The following is a 22881-nucleotide window of genomic DNA, read 5'->3' on the forward strand; positions in this document are numbered from 1 at the left end:
AATACGTAAACATTAAAATCTCCTCTGGATACAACAAAATCACACAAAACAAACATCCAGAGCTTCAATTATGGCTGGAGATGGTGCAGTTATTATTTCCCATAGTTAATACTGCTTTTTTAATTTGCATAGAAAGAGAACTGAGAATGGAAACTGCCTGTTCTGTGATGACGGCCCAAAGGGGCCTAGCTACACAAGTTTTGTGCATCATTGCATTCCAAAATATGTCAGTGCAATTTTTAATGTAATACAAGTGCACATTGCTACAAGAGGCACTGCTACGTACTTGACGTTAACTAATATCGTTTTTCTATGGTGTTTGAAGCTTGTTTAAACTTGATTTATTGCCACCTAGCAAATGTTAGCAGCAATAACGTTACGATCAGTTTTGTCTCTCAGGTCACATACTGTCCTTGTGGATTGTCGTGTCAAAACCTAGTTTTTAATGCAATATAAGTGTGCATTGCTGCAACGGGAACTATAACGAACTTTAGCGTAAATGCTATTATCCATTCCCTCTTTCAGGTCAACTGTCATGGTGAAGCAAATGCTTGGACTTGGCCTTGCTAATTAGTTAAAGTTTGTTTAAACAATAAGTTTAGCTATGTCGCAAGAGTAAGCATACTTGTTACCATTAGTTTTGTCTTTATGGTCAGCTAAGCTTATTAAACTTGTGTTGTAGTTTATCATACATTAGTGCAAACGCTACCTGCGGGTGAACTGCTATAGTTTAATAGTTTAAAGCAGCGGTTTTCGATTTCAGTCCTCACGCCACCCTCTCTGTTAACACACCTAATTCAGATAATCAGCTCATTAGAAGTGAGCTCCATGCATGAATTGTGTTCCCATTGATATGGTCCCTACACAGTGTTCATTGCTCCCTACTTCCTGAGCAGGGGAAATCTGTTGAAGATTACCTCACTTCGGAACATTCATTCACAGATTTGAGCACAGATTTTACACATGGACAAGTGCTTAAACAAACAAACAAAAAAATTGCTTAAACAAATGTATGAAGCCATAAGAGAAACATACAAAATGTGCAAAGCAGGGGGTCGCGAGGACTGGAATTGAGAACTGCTGGTTTAAAGAAAATCTTCTCAAGCCAATTATTTAAAGTTAGTACAAAGTTGCGCTGTAGCTAGATAGCTGAATAACAACACACAATTTTTTTTTTTTTTACTGAGGTTTGTTTCCACTATAGCTAACACAATGAACCTTAAGTATGTTAACGCTTCATATATGCATCAGCTTATTGAATGTGTTTGCATACTCAAGTCTACTCATGTCCTAAAACAATTAAGCAGCCTGCTCGATTTTTGAGCAGAGAAGATTTCACTGTTGTTAAGCATCTTGTCATAAATTAGCATCTCGACCTCTTTTCTCCTCTATTGATCATTTACTCTGATTGAGTCGCAGTAGTGGAATGAGATTGCTCTAATTGATTGGGCTATGAGTTTATTGTGTTTGCCCATGATAGCTTATTCACCCTCCTCTATTTCAATGTCAGTGCACCCAACCTATTCACATTCCTCGTTTTCACCATCAGTGATGACCCCGCTCTGTTCCTCCTCCATATCTCTTCGTGTTTCACACACTGATCCCTGAGCCATGACACAAACGGCATCACCAGTCACAACACCCAGCGGTGTAAAAATGGCCATTCTGTCTGTATAATGATCATTAAGTGTGATTTTCTCTGGAAATCGAACACCTTGAGCTTCATGCACGTAAAGTATTTTTTTCTTGGACACAAAAGTGAGCTCAGAGCTTTATCTCTGATTGATCTGCTGTGAGTCAGTGTAGCAAGAGGCCATTCTGTGGGTTTATAAGAAAAAATAAAAGACCCTTATTATCTCTTCCTCTCTCTCTTCTTCACTTTTATACCTCAACTAGAAGTTGCATTTGAATGCCAGGAGAACATCTTTCATTATCAGGTCAAGGACTTTGTATCTGCTTGTGCTAAGAGCTCGGCAGAAGAAAGCATTTGTTGATGCAATAAACTCTGTGTATCTGTCTCGCCTTTAGCCAAACTCGAACAGGGGACATCCCTGATATGAGTCTGAATGAGTGTGTCTGTCCGCAAAATGTCTGTGTGTTTTAGAGTCCAAGAGAATGAAAGGAGGTAGGATGGTAGGATGGGATAAAACAGATTGTTGAGCATTCATGGGAGGGATAAAGAAAGCATAGACAGAATTATTGATGAGGGAGGAGGGGGTCTTGTGTGAAGCTTCCAACCGCCGTGGCATAAAGCATTCACAAAAGCCTTTCATGAAACCCTTAGTTGTGAGATTTCACTTACAGTGCTGCGCCTGTGTGCAGGAAAGGAGAATGAGATCTCAGGAGTGCCACTCATGCATGAAAAACACAACCCGTTTGTTTTGCTTCCTTCACTTAGATGAGTTGCAAATCAGTGTTAAGACTTAATGAGTAGAAATAAGGTGGCAAGAGCATGTTGCTTTAATCTGACCAGTCACAATCACAAATTTTCTAAGCGATCAGACTTACAATTTTTGTCTTGTTGGTCGATAAAACTTCAACAGCAAGGTGATAAGTGCAATTCTCTCTAAGCAGGGCCCTTGCTAGAGTGTACGCTGTGCACACAGAACCCAGCGTGCAGGTGCTGAATTAAGCTCTTTCACATCTTTTTGTGCTTGAATGTTTGTATCAGTGAGGTGTATTTGTTCATTCAAGTGTGAGACATGAGAGAACTCAATTAGCTGTTTGCCCACTGTCTGAAACACAGCAGGTATTCAGTTCTTTCGTGTCTTCATGTTTTGAGTTATTTTATGTCTTGTGCTTGAATGCTTTAAAATCTCTTGATAGTTAAAATTGCCAAGGTTATAGCACATGCAAATGATAATCTTTCATGATGATGTGCAGCAGCCTAGATTAAGGGGGTGTTTACACAACACTATGTTTACTTACATGACAATGCTGTTTAGGGGGCCTTAAACTGCGTACTTTTGAAAAGTTTGTTTGTGAATTGTGATTTTAGATACAGTCAAAACACTACAGGATATTAAAACGCGGAGAGTGATTGTTTCTCCATCACGTGTGACTGTGAATAACAATTAGAGCCAGTTAAATGGAACACACTCATCATTAACTCTCAGTATTCTAATGAGCACCACATTCAACTTGATAAGCATCTTTCATCTCCAATCAGTCCAGAGCTTCATGAAGCAAGAGCTATTAAGTCAGTGAGCTCTGGGTTTTGTTAATCTCACTGTCTCTTTCCACTCATCCACCCTTCTCCTCTCATTTCACATAACGCTAGAGCCAAAGAGTGAAGATATGGACTCATAAAGAAAGCATGGAGAAAAAAATAGTTTTTTTAGTAGTCATACTATGATTCTTTCTTTCATTCTCTCTGTCTCTCTCATTGGATTTCGTCCACCTCCTGTAATCTGTAAGACTGTGTTTGGGTGTGCATCTTTTTAGAGCTGTTTACTTACAGACATTGGGTGTCTTTTCCTATGCTGGCTGATTGGATCATACTGTGGCCGTCAAGGTTTCGAAGTTTCTTGCAGAAGCAGAGCGAGTGTGAGATTAATTAGCTATAGTTTGAGGACAAAACTGTCCTCAGAAGAGGACAGAGGGATGCATATGTGTGTGTTTGTGATTGCCTTTTATATTGGGCTGCAGTGAAGTGCTTCTGATGATCTAAACTGCAATAGCTTGCTCAGTGTTCTGTGTGTGTGTAATGGTTGCCAGTGCAGGTCAGCTGGGTTAATAGGGATACTGTCATACATAACAGTACTGGACAGTGAGCAGCAAAGAAATGACAAACGCAGAGAGCAAATTAGAGTCCTTGCTGTCCCCTCTAGTTTGCTTCACACACACATACACACACCTGACAGTGCAAGGTCAATGTATTTTATTACGTACAGGCTGGCCGCGGAGCAATGTGATGCTCCAGCGAGAGCACACACACACTTTTCAAATAACAGCTTAGTGTGCGGATTTGGATTAGCAGCTAGTGCCCAACATATTCATCATGTACATAAATCTAATTATGAGAGTAATTGCCTACAAGAGACTTTATTGGTCTCTTATAATGAGTCTATTGTCTGTCGTTGCAGGGAATCACAAAGCTCTCTATTGATCAGTCATGAATAGCTCATGTAACCATTAATATGGATATTTTCAAGGGCTCTGAATGACTGTCGACCATGGTACAAAGCAGAAACGAGAGCCTCTTAACTCTTTGCATGTCTTGTCTTTCTCCCTTTCTCTCTCACTGGCTTATTTAATTACAGGCGTTTAATTGGAGAGGTCGACTCGGTGCCGACCGTAATTATGGCTCAGGCTTTGTCGCATCAGGCCCCTTGAGCTCATATTCTCAATGGCGTAATTCAGTTAGACCCTTAACTTAGAGCACCGAAGCCTCTCAGCGCCGTCACGGCACACTATACTCCGCTTTCAGAAATGCACAATTGTATTTGTAATTTTTTTAGTTCTTTTAAATTATTGCATATGTCCTTTGAGAAGAGATTTGTGCAGGTGGAAATAAATCTGCAGCTCAACTGTTAAAAATACTGCAGATAATGCATATCCATGATGTATTCTTTAACTGCTTTTTCATCTTAAAGTGACAGGGGTATTTTAAAGAATGTTTGTCAATTAGGTCCAAAACAACCCTGTTGGACCCTTTTATTTGACTTTTATTGTATGGACTTATTGACTATTATGTCTGCTACAGGTGAGGTGTAGCTAATATAGTCATAATGCTTTTTGAGGGCATACAGTTACACCCGATTCTTCAACTCTTGAAAGATGCCCTTAAACATTTTATATAAATTCACATGTAAAAATTAAAAAAAAAAAATTGTGATTACAGCAAAAATACTGTGGAGGTGTTTTGGCATTTAGGCCTACCATGGTAAAAAATTATTCCAATATTTGTTTGCATTTGCATACTACTTGCTTGTGATATTCCTCGATTGTTAGTCACTTCAGATAAAAGCATTTTATGAATGAATATATGCCCAAGTAGTTTGATACATGCCAAAAAAAAAAAAAAAACACATGGTAATATCATGGTATAAGTGCAACTAGTAAACATCGCCATCAAAATGTTAAAGTAGTGTCATTGCGATGACAGCTTTTAGATTGAGATAAACCAGGATGGTTTCATTCTGTTGACTAATGACAGATCGTCTCCTGAATGCCAGTGACGGAGTTGGTTTGTCACACATTGGCCTGCTTTAAAAAGATGAAGAGGAGGTGGTACAACAGAAGGGGAGTGTGTTTGTTGGAACAAGAATGTAATCTTGCAAGTACTGTGTGTTCCCAAGACAGCATGTTCATATGAATGCCATAGTGTGAAGATATTGTGTGTAATATGACTGCTTTGTATCATTGTAATGGCTATTATTTAAATGTAATCTTATATTCAGTGTTGGCAAAGTAGGTCAGAGAACTTCATAGGATGAAAGAACTTCATTGCATAGCTACTTTGTAGCATGAAACTCAGCCCACACATACACGCAGCTCTTCCCACAACATGCGAACAGTCATTTTTTAAAATCAAGTTAAAAGTTTAGGGATGTTAATGCTTTATGAGGAAAAAAGCCTGGGGTCAAATACAGAAAAAAAGAGCTTTTCATAGAATTGGGGAGTGAATGTTTGCCCCATGCTATATCATTCCCTAGTGCCCCCTAGTGCTGCCATCTGGGATCATGCTGAGCTGGTAAAAATGAAGAAGCGTGTTGCTGACAGAAGCAATAATTAAACCCTGCTTGTGAAGATCAGAAATATTTCTGCAATGTCAGGATTTTTTGTTTTGTTTTGTTTTGGGTTTTTTTTTGCACAGAACTATTATACAATTCAAAAAAAAATTTTAATTAAAATAAAATTAGATTTTTTTTCATGGGATTTGAAATGAGGCTGAAAAGGCCTTGAATTTTTTTTGTAATTGTTTATAATATATATATGCAGGGAAGCCACATACGTATATGCAAGAACACATTTTGTTGACATCTGACATCAATCAAATCATAATATCAAAACAAATAAAACAATAAAACAAATATCACTTATTTACCCATGTACACCATCATAACTGTCAGTGTATTTAATTTAAGATCAGATATTATAACCTTTAATACTACATTTTTTTTAAGTTTGACAAAAATGACAAAAAAAAGTTGTATTGACTGGAATTTGGGATTTTAAAAAAAGACCATGATGTCATGATAGATTGATAGATAGATTTTCGGATTTTCATTGTTTGATTTGTCACTGAACTGTTGCCGCTGACCCATATCTATGTTCTTTTTTTATGTGTTACAGATATGGAGACATGGTTCCTAAGACCATCATGGGAAAGATCTTTGGCTCTGTTTGTTCTTTGAGTGGCGTGTTGGTGATCGCTCTTCCTGTTCCCGTCATTGTGTCCAATTTCAGTCGGATCTACCATCAGAGTCAGCGTGCAGAGAAGCGTCGTGCCCAAAAGGTACCCTAGACGGGCCACCCACGACCCCAGCGTGGGTCCACGGCCTCTGATCTCACAGAGTTATAGGGAGCTGGGCTCAAATGTAGATGTTCTCTTGAAATACAAGCCGCTCTGGCTGTGGCAAAGAGACCCTGACAGAACTATGTACACACAAACACAGAAAAATGACACTGGGATAGTATTTAATACAACATGGCACAATGTTCTTGTGACCCAGATGTCTGCACGCTGAGTGGTGTGTGTGTGTCTCTGTGGTTTGTTAACTGCAGGTCTCTGTGGAACCATCATTTCTAGTCCATGCCCAGATCACATCCCTTACTTCGGCACAGCAGACAAAAACACAAACACACAGAAACAAGACAGGCAGAGAAACTTTAACAATGGCAGATATAAAAAAAGGATGAGAAAGAGTCTAAATAGAAATAAAAAGGAAACGGCCACATACACACTGCAAAGTTTTGGGTGTATTTAAAGAGAGAGAAAAAAGGAAATTAGTTGAAAATGTACTCACTATCAGGCCATCCAAGATCTAGATGAATTTGTTTCTTAATAAGAACAGATTTGGAGAAATTGAGCATTACATCTCACTTGCTCAACAATGGATCCTCTGCAGTGAATGGGTGCCGTCAGAATGAGAGTCCAAACAGCTGATAAATACATCACAATAATCCACAAGTAATCCACACGGCTCCAGTCCATCAATGAACATCTTGTGAAGTGAAAAGCTGTGTGTTTGTAGGAAACAATTCCATCATTGAGGCATTTTTACATCATACCGTTGCTTCTGGCCAAAATAACAATCCATAATCCATAACAACACTTTGCATCTTGAAAAAGTCCATCTGCTGCCCATCAAAATCCACTGGTATATTTGTTTAAAATAATTTTGGACAGTTTTCACTTGATCAACAAGACTTGATCTGTGCATATTTATCTCCTGGCTTATTGAGTGAACTATTCCTTTAAAGGCAAATGTCCTCATTTTTTTTATGCCATGGACCAGTGAACAAGGGAATAAGTTTAATTGGGTTTGCTCTTACCGTGACTTTGATGTTTGAATAGGCAGCAAGTGGTATGCCACTCAGCTCCAATCAGTGATGATGGAATTTGCATATCCTGATGCTTAGCTTCAGGATTATTTAAAAGAAATGATTCAATTAACTCCGAAACCTCAATTAATCTGATTACTTTCGCAATTAAATTGAAATGTAAGTTTTACAGCCCATCTGCACAGTGACTGCCATAATCAGTGAAGCTGTCCACATGCACACACTGCATTTATAGTCGATGCATTAGCCTGCGGTTTAGACATCTGAATTTATTACGGCAGGAGTGTTGTGATCTGTCATTACATCTGTCATGAGTATTCCTGTCATAAATCATCATTTCATGTCTGTATGGAAAATGGTGATTGGCGTAGTTATTTAAACCTTTTCTTGAGAGCGAAAGTTAGCAACATCAGTCAGTGTTTACCAAACCACACTCAACTGTTTATGCTCTTAAGTCGTTTAAACCAGTTTTGTTCATACTATGCAAGTATTTGGTCATCATCAAACTTAAATGATGGAACTGTGTGTGTACAGAATTAGATTAAGCACTAAAAAGAGGACTCACGACTGTATTTAGCTGCAGTGTGTACGTGGCCAATGAGACCAGGCACAGGAAGAACAGATGCTGTGTTCTGTAACTAGTTCTCCTTTGGGAGTGATCAGAATACACAGACGTGGTGACATCACATCATATCTCATTAGATGAGTGTCTTCTTTTAATTTAGCTGTTTGACTCCAGCCACCCCATGGGAGACACAAACAGTTATAACAGTATATCCCAGTCCACCTCTGCACACACACACACACACACACACACACACACACACAGATAAACAGTACAACCAGTCCACCCAAGAACAACAGTCTGTTTTTTAGATTAACTAGGGACTGAGAACGAGAGTAGGAGAGAGAGAAGTGAGAAAGGACGTTAGGATTGTAAAAATACCCAAATTTCAGTTATTGATACTAGTTCTACTGAAATTTAACAATACAATTTATCTGGAGATGTAAAGAGAAAAGCCTATGATGTTTTTATTTTTCTTGTTTGTTTTTTGAAGAAGCCTCTTTTTCTTATCAAGTCTTCATTCATTTGATCAAAAATACCATAAAAACAATAATATTGTGAAATATTATTACAAATGAAAATAACTGTTTTTCTATTTGTATACATTTTAAAATTGAATTGAATCCAAATCTGTATTTTCAGCATCAATTTCCAGTCTTCAGTGTCACATGATCCTTCGGATATCAATCTAATATGCTGATATGGTGCTCAAGAAACATTTCTTATTATCAGTTTTGAAAACTGTCGCAGGTTACGTATGTAACCATAGTTCCCTGAGTAGGGAACGAGACACTGCGTCCTCTAGGGGACGCTTTGGGGAACACCTCGTCGTGACCCGTGTCTGAAGCATACATTGAAAAAACACCAACTTGTTGGCCGGTGACAGTCTCTGACGTCACTACCGGCGCGACTATAAATCAGCACCGGGAGAGCACGTCATTTCCTTCTTCGTCTGAAGCTTGCATCCGAAGCATGGCAGGGAGCTAGAAGACGCAGTGTCTCGTTCCCTAATCAGGGAACTATGAGACAGTTCCCTTTTGAGGGAACTTCGAACTGCGTCCTCTAGGAGGCACTTTGGGGAACAGCATACCCACGCCGCCATGCTGAGGGGAGTGCAGGCCAGAATCATGGCGAGCACTTAGTACCAACTCTACCATTTCAATGGGAGTTGCCCCTGGGACGTTTAGACGGCTGTCTGTGACAGTACCCCTTACGGCCAAAAGGCCTAAGCTACATGCCCAACTTAATGTTAGGGCCTCGGCCCAGGGTAGAGCTGAAGGCTTGGAATCAGGAAAGATTCCTTTAAAGGGATACGGCTAAGAACCTAGAATTTGTACCAAGTCTTGCCTGTCACACAAGGCTTACCGCTAGCTTATGCATAAGCTTGCTGAAAGAGCTGTCTCAACAGTTCTCTAGTAGCAACACCCTGTTTAGATAGATATCCGAGGATACATAGGTGGAGTGGCGCCCAAGATGAACAGGGCTTTTACCAACTCAAGAAAGGGCACGAAGCAACCGCGCGAAGCCCTCACCATATAGGATTTTAGAAAGAACGCAGAATACTAGCGTGGGAACTTACCACAGTGTGGATTTCAGAAAGTGTGCAAAGACTTCACGTGCACACTTACCATAGCATGGATTTTCAAATACTGTTCTAAGGAGGGGTTCTCGTGGCACTCCGATAGAGCAGCCTTATAGATGGAATAGAGTATCTCAAAACAGTATGATTGAGAGTCATCAACTCGATCTATGGAAACAATACTGGAGCGCTCTGGGAAAAACTGAGAACTCAGTCTCATACGAAAGGAGAACTCTGGGCTCAGAGTAGCGTGCTCATAGGCGACCCTTTTTTGGAAAAAGGGGAGCGCTGCTAAATTACCACGAGAATCACCCAAATAGCCCCTCATGTTGAGAGAAGCGATGCTTGAGGTGTATAAACAAATACACACTAGCTGAATGGATCCCAAGGAACCAAGGTCTAATCATCTCAAGAAAGGGAACGAAGCGGAGCGCGTAACCCTTATCGTACAAGATTTCCAAAAGTTTGCAGAGTCTTGCATGCAAACTTACCACTTTTTTTAGATTTTTAGAAAGTGCGCAAAGTGTTCACGTGCACACTGACCACCATGTGGTTTTGAGTAAGTACACAAAGCTTAGCGTGTGTACTTAAAGGTTCCTAAGCATCGCAGAGGTGCTGAACCTCACGGGAGAGGCAAGCTCAATTTTATAAACCTCGGGCGAGGGGAGCATCACCTGAGGCAGCATATACAAGAAGACTTCTGTAACTGCCACCTCCACTTCCCGGTAGATGCGACATCACCCCTGAGCAGCCAGGAGACCCCTCGGGGTGACCTGGCCGGACATCCATGAAATTCCCTGCAGTGCTGTTCCAGGCCTGATGATCAAGGAGGCTCCCTCAGAAACCTGTGATCTCAGCCGCCTAATACCGGAACATGAAGCTGGATGGCTGCTGCTGGCGAATGTTTAGTAAACATGTAACTAACCCTAACCCTAACTTAGTCTGGACCATCAGTCAGATGGTTGCTATGAACATAGAACCATAAAAACATTATAGGTCCAGCATAGGAGACTGTTATGCGAGAGGTTTCCACCTAAACTCGATCAGGTGGAGAGCTGGTGGTTACAGGGGAATTAGGAAGGGGAGGATAAAAGCAGAACTTAACCCTCTGAAGTCGATTAACGCATATACGTGTTATGAGGCTATTTTCTCCTGATAACCTCTTAGACTCCAGAGGGTTAAAAATCCCCAAAGGGAATGAGTAGATACCTCGGTATAACTCCGATTCGGACAAGAACGCTGCCTCATCTAGATCATACCCCTTAGGTTCTGCTTACCTCCCCGTGGCCCACGATTCCTCTAACCCCTGCCCGCAGGTGGGGGAGGAGCGCGAGTTGCGACACTAGCCTTCTGTGCCCATCTTTGATCCTCAGATCGAGACAGGCCAGGACCCCTATGTTGTTTGGGCTCAGACCTGGACCTTCGTGGAACGAAGGATCTGAAAGCAGCAGAGCGCGCCTTCATCTCCCTGAACTTCTCAAATCGCCGTCTCAACAAAAATACCGAAAAGTTCAGAAGGCGAAACCCGAGCATCGAGCAGAAAGCATTTTTTTTCCTCACGATGTCTGCAATGTTCATCCACAGATGTTTCTTCGCTGCCACCATGGCCGCCATAGTCCTGCCCATAGCAGAGGCGGCCTGCTTGGTAGCACGGAGAGAGATCCGTGGTGCGGCCCAGCTCAGCTACCTGATCAGAAAAAGGCCCCTTCCTCTATCCAGGTTTCTTAGCAGATCAGTCTGATATGCTTGAAGCACCAGCATTGTGCTGTAATAAAGCCACAGCCTGACCTGCTACTGCGTATGCCTTGCCATTTAAGCGAGATGATTTTCTGAAGGGGCTTAGATGGCAAGGAGGGAGATTAAGAGAGGATGTTTCCCCTGCAGAAAGAAAAAATTTTCACAGATAAAAATTATTTATAAATTATTTATAAAATTTTTTGCTCTTTCTACAGGGGGCATTCCCTCCTAGCCGCTTTCGCGCATCACCTCGATGTCGGCAGATTACTTTCATACCGAAACCGATGGATGCGAGAAGAAAACGGCATCTTTCATTTCTTTTTAATCTCTGTATGGAGATCATGCACAAATGAAAGGCTCACCTGAGCTGGAGGGCTATGGTCAAAAGGTAATTTTTTGCTCAATAACCTCCAACAGCTCTACATATGCAGGGCAGGAGAATTGAGAAGGCTCAGCCTCAGCTTCTTCACCATCCTCAAATATCTCCTTCTTTTCCTGGGTAAAAACCCAGCAGAGCATTAACCTCAGTATCAGAAAGTGTTAAAGATATAACATCATCCTCTCGAGGCTCTCTCTTTATTTTATTTTATTTATTTTATTTTTTTTTTTACGAGCGCGAAAGGGAAAGTCCCTCTTTAAACCATTCAGACAGATTCACCTGTATTCTCACGAGCTCATTTTCTTCCACGCCTCAGCGCGGAGAGATCCTGAACCGCGGGAAGCAGATGGCTGCCTTTTTTTCTTTTCTTTTCTTTTTTCTTTCAAAAGAGAGACGAACGAGAGCGCAGCTTTTTCCATTGAAAAAACGCTCACAATGCACGCAGATTGCCTCCTCAAAGACATCGCGTGCGTGCTCTTCACCCAAACAAATGACGCAAAGATCGCGTGTGTCATCGGGTGTCAAATAACGCCGACATGGATGCACACATCGTCTAAACGCTTGCTAGTTGTCGCCATGATAAACAGAGAAAGATCGCCCTTACCGGTTCTTTCAAATGCATGCTTCAAACAAAACAGTCAGTGAAGATGGAGAAGATAATGATGTGCTCTCCCGGTGCTGATTTATAGTCGCGCCGGTAGTGATGTCGGAGGCTGTCACCGGCCAGCAAGTTGGTGTTTTTTCAATGTATGCTTCTGACACGGGTCACGACAAGGTGTTCCCCAAAGCGCCCCCTAGAGGATGCAGTTCGAAGTTCCCTCGAAAGGGAACTTAATATTTTTGGTCTTGATCTTTTTTTTTTTTTTTTTTTAGGATTCTTTGATAAATAGAATGTTCGGAAGAATAAGCTATTATTGGAAATAGAAATCTTTTGTGACATTATATATTTATTTTCTGTTAATTATGGTCAGTTTAATGCATCATTGCTGAATAAAAACTATTTCATTAATTTTTTTTGTTTTGTTTTTGTTTTCTTTTGTTTTTATATTATTATAAATTTTTTTTACATTTTTATATTTATCAAAATATCAACTTATTGCAGAGTAAACCCAACCACATAATAAATATATATATATACATATATAAATAATATACTTTTGATGTCCCTCAAAGGGAAAAATGACACATTACCATTCTTCATGTTGGACATGAGCATGCAACCTCCAGTCAACCATCGATCACATTTACACACATATTGACCATGAGACATGAGAATGCAGACTTCCGGTCACACCACGATTACAAACACACATTGACCACAGGAAGAGGAAGTAGTAGGCTAAACACCCGTGTGTTTGTCCACCTGAACAGAAAACCAGGCTTGCTAGAATTCGTGCAACGAAGAGCAGTGGCGCTAATGCTTATTTGCAGTACAAACGCAATGGGATGCTGGCAGACGCGGAGGAGGAGGTAACCGTGGAAACCAAATCGCTGGGGTCTCTCTTAATGGAAATTGACATGATGGGCTGATGCATGTGGACCCCTCTTTCCCCCGGGTCTTTCGCCTCTCTGCCAGGGGGCCGAGGTCCAACAGGGCTGCTGTCCCCATTCAACGCTTCCATGGTGTTCCTCTAATTCTCTCTCTCTGTCTTTCACTCTTTCTTACGCCTAGACCAGGTGTGCCGGCACCTCTTCCTGGTGGCTGGTCATGAGACAATAAATGTGTGACCTCTTGTCCAATGGCAATGTGCATGCGGCTTGGCCTTGCGGGGGCCACGGCCATCCACTCCAGTACCAACGGGGCCCCCGTTTTTTACTGCAACCCTTTTCCCCATCTCTCAACTACTTGCTTTTGGGTTTTGTCTCTTTATTACGTTTTGTATCTTGTCTACTTGTTGTATTAACTGCGTTTTTCAACAGCTACTACTCTTTTGTTCCATACATTATTTAACATGCATTTTTGAATGATTTTCTCACTGCTGTCCAGACTAGCCTGTGCTCCCTCTCTATTTCTCTGTCTTCATGACATCATCAGAACACATTACATGGAGGAATGCAACTGTCTGAGCTGCATGTCATTGATTGGCCAACGTCTAAATGGGAAGCGGGGTTTAATGTGAGGCAGAGACCACAGGGCTTGTTGATCAAGTGCCTGTTGACCATACACGGACTCTTGATAAACAATGCCTTAGTTCGGGGGTGTCCCACGCTGCTTCTGGAGGGCCAATAACCTGTAAAATTTAGCTCCAATCCAACACACCTGAACTGGCTAATTAAGGACTGCATCCAAAATCGCATACTTCCCTACCATAGAATAGGCAAAAACAGAATGTAAAAAGTGTTTGAATTTCAAAGATGTCCAAATTCTCAATATCCATAAAACAGTAGGAAAAAAGTTCTGGGTTAGGGGTGGTGTTTTCTCCCATTTTAACTTTTGTTTCGATCCTCTCAGATCAGGGTCCTAACCTCCCTTCCTGTTGTGGAGCATCTGTTCATTAACGTAGAACAGGCATTCTCAACTCTGGCCCTCAAGGTCCACTTTCCTGCAGTTTAGCTCCAACCCTTACAAACATATCTGAAAGTTACAGGCAGGTGAGTTTGATAAAGGTTGGTGTTAAACTCTGCTGGAAAGTGGAACTTAAAGGCCAGAGTTGAGAGCTCCTGATGTAGAACAAATATATATATATATATTTTTTTGCAAAGTAATTGCTTGTTCAAAAAAAACTACCTACTTAGAGACTATTTGAATTTTGGAGCCAACCTAGGTCTTCAAAGATTACTAGAAACTTCCAGGCAAATGTGTTGGTGCTAAACTTTGCAGGACATTGGCCCTTTAGAAGCAGGATTGTGCACCCTTGCCCTAGTCGTCTGGTCACTGTGCCATGCTGATTCATTAAGGCTCTATTGAATTTGGATACAGTGGCCATCATGGTTCAAATACAGAAGACTTAACTTTTCCACATACCTTTCCAATAATTCACAAGTTCACACTTACATATAATAAATGGAGTAAAGGTTATGTGTATTTAGTGTGCTGTCCAAGTGGAGGGCTCTGAGCTCGGAATTTGGGGATGGGAATAGTTAGAAGTGAGGAGATGAGGTGGTGGAGTGATGCTAGAAAACAGTCAATGAACAGAGGCAAGTCTGATGTGCATATATACCACTAATCTTCTTAATTAGGTTAATTATCGAACATGCTCCTCCCTAATTTTTTTAATGTAACATTATTTAATATATCCTGAATACAAATTCAGTAGATATTGACACACACGGAATACTCTTGTTTCTGTTGTCCACTGTTTTTGAACCAAGAGCCATCTGTCAACGTTGTGATCTTGAGAGAACAGGACGTGGCAGTAACCTAGAGCCTACTGTTGTCACAATGAACTAGCCAAACGTTCCTCAACAATGTCTCAATGTTGCTGGATCATTGTGAGAATTCGGGCCTTGCTGTCTTGTCTTTTCTTTCAGTTTCTTTCTGTGCTGATAGGTTGATAAGCAGTGTTTTCTGTTTCTCCAATAAGGCTTCAAAAGAGGCTGGCCAATCTTTGGTATGTAAGACCAACCCCACTTTTGAGACCCAGCATCACCATCTCCTGCACTGCTTAGAGAAAACCACGGTAAGAACCTCAGGAGAAAATTTCACACACAACTGGAAGCTGTTCTCAATAATAGCTTTTGCATTATTTGATCTTATTGTATACAGGTGTTTTTTTCTTAAGTAACTTCAAAAGCTACCTGAAGTAGGTTCAGCTACTGGTCAATTGTCCATATTGACTTTATTTAAGTTGAAAATTGTTTTAGCATATGGTGCAGAAAGGCCATGTTTTCTAAAAATAGCTCTGTGTGAAGAACAGCCTGAGTCTTTATTAGCTGCAAAACCTGGCAAGATGTGATCGCTTATGACTGACATTAAACATTGCTTTTTTGTGTGCCATATTTGAATTAAACTCTATTTAAAAACTCTGGCAGAGGTACAGACGAAGGTGAAAGTGGAAAAAAAAATTTCTTTAACATTAAACAGGGCCAGACTTCTTCTGCACCTCAGTGCTTGTGGGTTTGTCAAAAATAAGTGCAGTTTTCTCTCAAGAGAAATCATTAGTCAGACTCTGGCATGAAAATTGAAAATGACAGCCACTGTTGTCCCCTGACTGTGACCCGCTCTGGCTTTCCGAGGGCAATAGACTCGAGACAATTCCAGTCCTGCTGGGTGCCGGACTGCCTGAGAAACAGCCAAAGCTACAGTGAATCTGGATTTAAGGACTCCACTGTTGATACTCTACATACACACACACACTATATTATTAATTTCATTGTCCTAATATAGATTAAACATATTATGTTTCATTAATACCACATAAATGTCTCATGTTTATGCATTTTACAACTTTGTATTATTTGTACAATTTAATAATCAGTAAGCACATTAATATAATAATCAAATGCAGAAATCAGTCCTTAAAGTGATAAATAATTCCCGTCTCTTTCTCTCTCTCAGAATCATGAGTTTGTGGATGAGCAAACTTATGAAACAAACTGTATGGAGGTTTCCTTAACGAAGCCATCCATGTCCCGTTCCTCCTCGCTGTCCTCCTCTCCACATGGCCTGTCCTCCTGCTGCACGCGCAGAAACAAGCGCAAGAGCTTCAATGTCTCCAATTCCAACATGGTCGGCGGCCGCAGGGGCAGCATACAGGAGCTCAGCACCATCCAGATCAGAGAGAGACCAATGAGCAACAGGTGCTCTCACAACACTCATGCACACTTACACAGACATGAGGTGAAAGAATAGACTGATACTGGTTGCGGTCTGAATATATATATAAGCCAGAGCTGTGTATTATTTAGAAGTGTTTATAATACTGACTATGGTGAGTTTTTCCAGAGGGGTTAGGAGAAGGGGTTTATGTAGTGCTTGTAATCGAGAATGTATTTGTAGAATTAAGTGTATAGTAGTATGCAATATGTCAGTGGTTCTCAATTCCAGTCCTGGCGACCCACCGCACTGCATTTACAGAAGTATTTCATGTCAAACTTCTCGAGTGAGTTTCATCTGTGTGTGAAGATGCTGCAGGTTGTTGCATAGTGCAGATCCATGAATGAATGTTCCCGAAGCGAAGTAAACTTCAATGGATTTCTTGTGCTCAGGGAGTAGGGAGCAGTGTAGGGACCCTGTCAATCGGAAAACAGTTCATGCATGGAGCTCTCTTCTTATGAATCAGGTGTGTTAAATAAAAGAGACATGCAAAATATTCAGAGCGGTGGGTCGCCAGCACTTGAATTAAAAACCACTGCAATGTTTAGTTAGGGTGACCAAATGCGCCGTTCATACGGGACACGTCCCAGCCAGAATTTTAATATTGCCTAAAATATTCAGGTTTTGGCTATTTGCACTGTGCAGGTTGATCATTGTGTAACATTCATGAGAGCTATAAAGAGCAGACGGCCCCTTATGCTTTCGAATCGCTTCCACGTGTTTGTTCGTTCGTTTGACTTGAAGCATTGTGGCGCACTTTGTTTTTTTTTTGGGGGGGGGGGGGGGGGGGGGGATTTGTGCACAGTGATGCTTCAAGTCAATCGAACGGACAAACACGTGCGCATATTTGCTTAGCTTTGATCGTTCCCTCTAGATCTCACCTTCTCACACGCAGCCCCACGATTGGTCGATTATGTACATTACCTGCATGTTATTGGTCAAACTGCTCTGGATGTTTTAGGCATTATTAAAATCCTGGCTGGGACGTGTCCCGTATGAACGGCGCATATGGTCACCCTATGTTTAGTACAAAGAATATATAATGCATAGTAGAGCTTAGATTTAGTATGCATATTGTGTAATACATAATATGCAGAATGTAATGCATTGTATTACTTAGTATGCAAATGTGAAATTAAGTATGCAGTCCGTAATTTAAAGTGCATAGTATTTCGTGTACATAAGTAAAATTCAGTAAAAGTGTGTAGTGCATATAATCTAGACTGCATATGTAGAATATAGTGGATAAGGCATACTATGCAGTATGATGCAGTTTGCACATGTATAATGCATAGTATGGAATATTTAGTGCATAGAATGTAGAATTATTTTGTAGTTAGTCTCTAAATATATGCGATACAGTGTGTAATGCATAGTGTTAGTGTGTAGTGCATAGTGTCTAGTATGCATGATGAACGCAAAGTATAGTGCATAGAATTTAGTGAACTACTATATGCAGTACACATTACATAATCCAGAATGCATATACTGTATACAACTTAGTGTATTATGCATAGTATACTATATTTAATACAGAGAATGTAGAATGCATATTAGAGCACAGATTTAGTGTGCTTTAGAATGCAGTGTAAAGAAATAAGTATACGTAATATGTCAAATACAGTATGTAACACAAACTGTGTAGTACATTATAGAATGCAGTATATAGTGTAGTATGCATAATAAGTCCTGTTTAGCACATAAGATATAAAGTGTAGTTTATTTTATGTGGGTTCACTGTATATCTGGGTATTTTGGTTGTTCTCTTAGTGATTCATGCTGCTGGAATCCTGTAAAGCTCCCCACTATGCCAGCATACTCTGGGAAAGTTATCATGATTCCCTCCAACAGCTGGCGGAAATTGCCCATCAGCTGGATTATATTCTCACCCACCCTTTCTCTCCCTCTTTCTTCCAATGCAGCCGCTCCAGTCTCAATGCCAAGTTTGAAGAGACTGTACCCCTGAATTCAGAAGAGCAGTCCTACATCACTGCCGCTGTCATCAGCATGCCCACCCCGCCCGTGACCACACCCGAGGGCGGAGACTCAGTCAGCTCGCATGACTTTTTGCAAAGCAACATTGTCAGGGTGTCGGCGTTATAGACCGTCTGCCGTGACCATTAGCCATTTTATTTAGCGAGCGGATGCTGGAGCAGAGAGGATCGATGGAGCCCCCTAGTGTAGTGGAGGAGGCACTGCAGCAGGATGGGCCATAGCTGGACCTTTTAATTTTTTTTATTTTTTATTTTTTAAATCAGCTCTTGCCCAGAGCTCTCCATCTCTGTGAGCTCCATCAGCTCTAACTCTAGGCCCATACATCATGTGACTCACGATGGGGTCCAATAAGCTTACACTCAACCCATAGAGGAAAACATTGTGTTTGTTACAGCTTCTATAATTTTTCAGTATTGTGAGTCTTTGAATCTTTTGTCTTCAGTTTGATGGGATCGGCAGATAATTGGGACGAATAAGGAGTGTACCAGCAGGGGCGGGATTTTACAAGCTTTTACACAGCTGTACACACTTTTGATACTACAAAGTAAAGCTGGGCTCTACTAGGGTGTGCTGCGTGTGTGTGATTGAGATCGATCTCTTGCATGTTTTGCGTAAGTCTTTGTCTTTTCTCAATTTGGCATGAGCAATAAGGATTGGCTTTTTCTGTCAGAATGTGTGCTTTTTATTTTTGCCTAGTTAAATAGTATTGATTTTTCCAACCCAATGAGTGTGTAAAAATAGCTGTTTTGAGAGATTAGCCTGTTGATACAGGGGATAAACAAAGAAAACCTTGTATCACACTCTCTCTGTCCCACCCATGTTTTGTTCATTCCTTGCCTGACCTGATGAGACGTTTGTTAAGCTTTTTTTATTTTATTTTTTTTATTTTTTTTGTTGCAAAAAGCTACACGGAAAAAAGAAACACCTTTTGTGTTTCAATATATGTGACTTTCTCAAACTGACAGTGGAGGCTTATGGACTTGAGATCTAATATTAGCCATTCCATTTTATACTCCAAAGTTTGCAAGTTAACTGTGAAAAGAAAAATAACGTGCTTATTTATTATATTTGTTAAAATTATTGTGCATGTTGTCGTACATATGGTGAAACGGGCCAACTTGGACCAGAGCATAGAGCCCACCCAGGACTTTTTTTCTTTTCTCCCTTTAAAGATGTACTTTTATCAGTAAACATTCTTAGGTCTGTCTATTATTACTGGATAATGGCATCAGTCTGTGTGTGATAACACGTTGAGAATCATCCAATCAGGTTCTTAGTACTGTTATGGAGATTATTATATCATTGTGATCAGCCAAACACGCTTAGTGTTGAATATAAAAACGCAAAAATCTCGCAAAGTCACATTCAGGTTTGTTTCACTCCAAAATCAAAAGAGAATAAATTATATTTAGCATAAAATCGTTTTAAAAGTCATATAAAAAAACATTTGAATGATAAATAAGCACACTCCACGCAAAATTTTAGTTCTTTGTATTTCTCATTTTCAATGGTGATTTTCATAACTGTAATACAGTATTTTTTAAAAGCAAATGTATAATGCTTCATAATGATTGTAAAAAATACTTCAGAAATGTCAATTATGCCATTACAGTAATGAAAATTGTATTTTGGCATTTAAGAAACGACAGATTTTCAGGTGTTGTGCTTAATTGTCCCTGAAAATAATGCACAAAATCAGTTAAGAATTAAAGTAAGCAAAATATAATTTATTTTGATTTTGGGCAGAAATATGTCTGTGAGATTCATTCAAAATGTATTATTATTAATTGAATAGTGATAAAACATTTCTGTGCCTGAAAGATGAATTCTCTCTTCTCTGCCATTTAATGTCTGGAATTGGCAAGAAAATAGACTATAACGTTGATTTGTTTTTTTATACCAATGTCAGTGCAATTTGTGGTGAGGAACTCTTAATGCACCTTGCTCAATATACACACACACACACACACACACACACACAGCACTGCCCTCCTGCACAATGCCTGCACCCATTCTTGCTTTGCCCATGTGACTTATGCAACAAAATTCTTTTTGTAAAGATATGCTTTGTATTAAAAGGGTTACCGGGGGAATAGAATCTCACAAATGCATATTTTTAAAACTCAAAAGGTGTTGATTATATATATAAATGTATTTCAGTTGTAAAATACAAAAAAGAAAAGATGAAAACAGAAAACTATGAGAGAGTGTTGCTAGTGCACCTGTGCTGTAAATATGTTCTTCGGTGTAGTGAAATATATTACAGTTTCTTCTTTTCTCCTAATTTCAGTGGACAGAAAATGTAATGTCTCACATTTTACTTTCTAAGTCAATGACTGGAAAGCCTGGACCATCTATTTAGGCTTGGAGATTTTTTTCTCCCTGTTTGGAGGACAGGATTGACCGAACTGATAGAGTGCATGTGCTCACAGACTCATAGAGAACGTGTGGGTTTCTTTTTTTTTTTCAGGATCCACCAGGGACTTTTAAAACAGACTTCCTGTTTGTTCTATATAATGTACATTTAAATGACTACCAGGTGACGATGGTCCTTTGGAATTGTTACAGCTTGTGTTTTGGACATTAAAATATATGAATTATTGAAAAACGCTGAAAAAAAAAAGCAAACCAGTTGTTTAGTCCGGTGCATTGTCTATGAATAAAAATAATTAATTCATTGTCCTATTAAAATACAGATAAAAAAAAAAAACAATGGTGTTGTGATCATTTGACTAATCTTAGTTAATTATTGAATCATGTTTCCACCTAAAAAAAAGAAAAAAAATTGTCTTTATATCTCAAAATTACAACTTTATTAAGTAAAGCAAGAAATAGTCACAATTGCAAGAATGAAGTCACATTGTCCAATATAACGTTAAAACTTGATAAAGTTGAAGTTATTAGAAATATCCAGGGCTGTAGCTGGAATTTGTGGGGCCCCGGTGAAGGTTGTACCATTGGGCCCTGTTTGAAATTGTTTAATTTGTATGTTCGTTCTTTTTATTTATTAGTGCTATTTACACAGTGTTTAGGTTTTTTTTTTTTTTTTTTTTAAGTTTGTAGGTGTCCAGGTACAGACACCGAATAATCCAATATAAAATAGCACTGCATAGTCTTCAATATAAAAAAAAATATACAATCAAACCAAAATGTATTCAGACACCATCAACATTTCTCACATTATCACAGTTTATTTGCTATAGTTTGGAAAATAGTAATAAAATATGACAAGAACTCAAGAGTTAAACTGTGTCAGAACAAATTCATCTTGATAATGTCAGATAACTTTGATAGAAAGGTATGCAATGGATCAATTACACTAGTAGTCCACTGTATGAAGAATTTTTGGGAATAATATGCCACAGTTCACTTTATTTTACTATACTAATAAGCTTTCGTGAACACAAGCAGCAGTGGCCTGTCAACTGTCCTGAGAGTCTTTTTAGGCTGGCCTCAGCCAGACTGTTGAGATCGCCGGGGGCCCCCCCTCAGCCGTGGGCCCCTATAATCATCACCGTCTTTCACCCCACTAGCGACGGCCCTGGAAATATCCATTTGTGTTGTTATTTTTCACAATGTGATTCCATCTTGCAATTGTGACTTTTGCAACTATATGTTACAATGTATGTCACAATTACCTTTATAATTATTTTTACTAAAAAAAAACAACTTTAGATGGAAACAGGCTTTCATATGACTATAAAGACCTTGTGAAACCAATTTAGGTTGTGTCTGCTAGCTTCTTTAGCATTTATATGCTAGCATACTGCTAAAAAGTCTGTCTCTGTAAAATCTTGAATGAGCATACAAAGTTTTCCTGCAATTGTGCAAAAATTGTTGAGATAGCATTCAGAATGAGATACATGGTAAAGATTTCCTAATAGTTAGGTTTATGAAGTTGTTTTAAGACCTCACCGCAAGTATAAACAATAACAGCAAATCAGCAACGCTGTACTCTATTCCATTTCCAGCTGAGTGTCATTTTCTTCATAGGCCTCTTTACCATTTTGCGAATTTCACACATTTCTCAGGTGGCACATTTAAAGGGACCAACGTTAATAGAGGCAACGGTCTAATTCTCTAAGCACTTAGCATGATTACGTTACACATGCACAGTATCTTCCATTATACATGGGAATCGAGGGATGGGGAGGTCCGGAAGGCAAGGGATTGCACCAAATTTTCGAGCTCACTCAGAGCAAGCTAACTGCAGGGATGTGGTAAGCTCCCAGCAGGCGAGCGATAGTGCTACACAGTAGCATATTTCCCATCATGCCAAGGGTAATTGAGACTTTTGAAGTCGGTTGTAGGAAGAGACCGTATCTGAGAGATGCAGAAGGAGGGGGACCTCGCTGCACACA

General features: G+C 39.9%; 1 protein-coding gene across 2 annotated transcripts in view; it reads left to right on the forward strand.

Moving 5' to 3' along the window:
- Window positions 1-21128, forward strand: part of LOC132098803 (potassium voltage-gated channel subfamily D member 2-like) — a 103779-nt gene extending 82651 nt beyond the window's left edge. Inside the window, exons 3-7 of one of the 2 annotated variants that reach the window (XM_059505011.1) lie at window positions 6298-6460; window positions 13141-13239; window positions 15294-15389; window positions 16268-16509; window positions 18448-21128. In XM_059505011.1, coding sequence (XP_059360994.1) covers window positions 6298-6460; window positions 13141-13239; window positions 15294-15389; window positions 16268-16509; window positions 18448-18628 — 781 coding nt within the window. In that variant the 3' untranslated portion in view covers window positions 18629-21128. The remainder of the gene's footprint in view (window positions 1-6297; window positions 6461-13140; window positions 13240-15293; window positions 15390-16267; window positions 16510-18447) is intronic. The other variant, XM_059505012.1, reaches the window with a different exon arrangement.
- The last annotated feature ends 1753 nt before the right edge of the window (window positions 21129-22881 follow it).

Source organism: Carassius carassius, chromosome 22 (genome assembly GCF_963082965.1).
Source record: "Carassius carassius chromosome 22, fCarCar2.1, whole genome shotgun sequence".
NCBI classification, from domain to species: domain Eukaryota; kingdom Metazoa; phylum Chordata; class Actinopteri; order Cypriniformes; family Cyprinidae; genus Carassius; species Carassius carassius.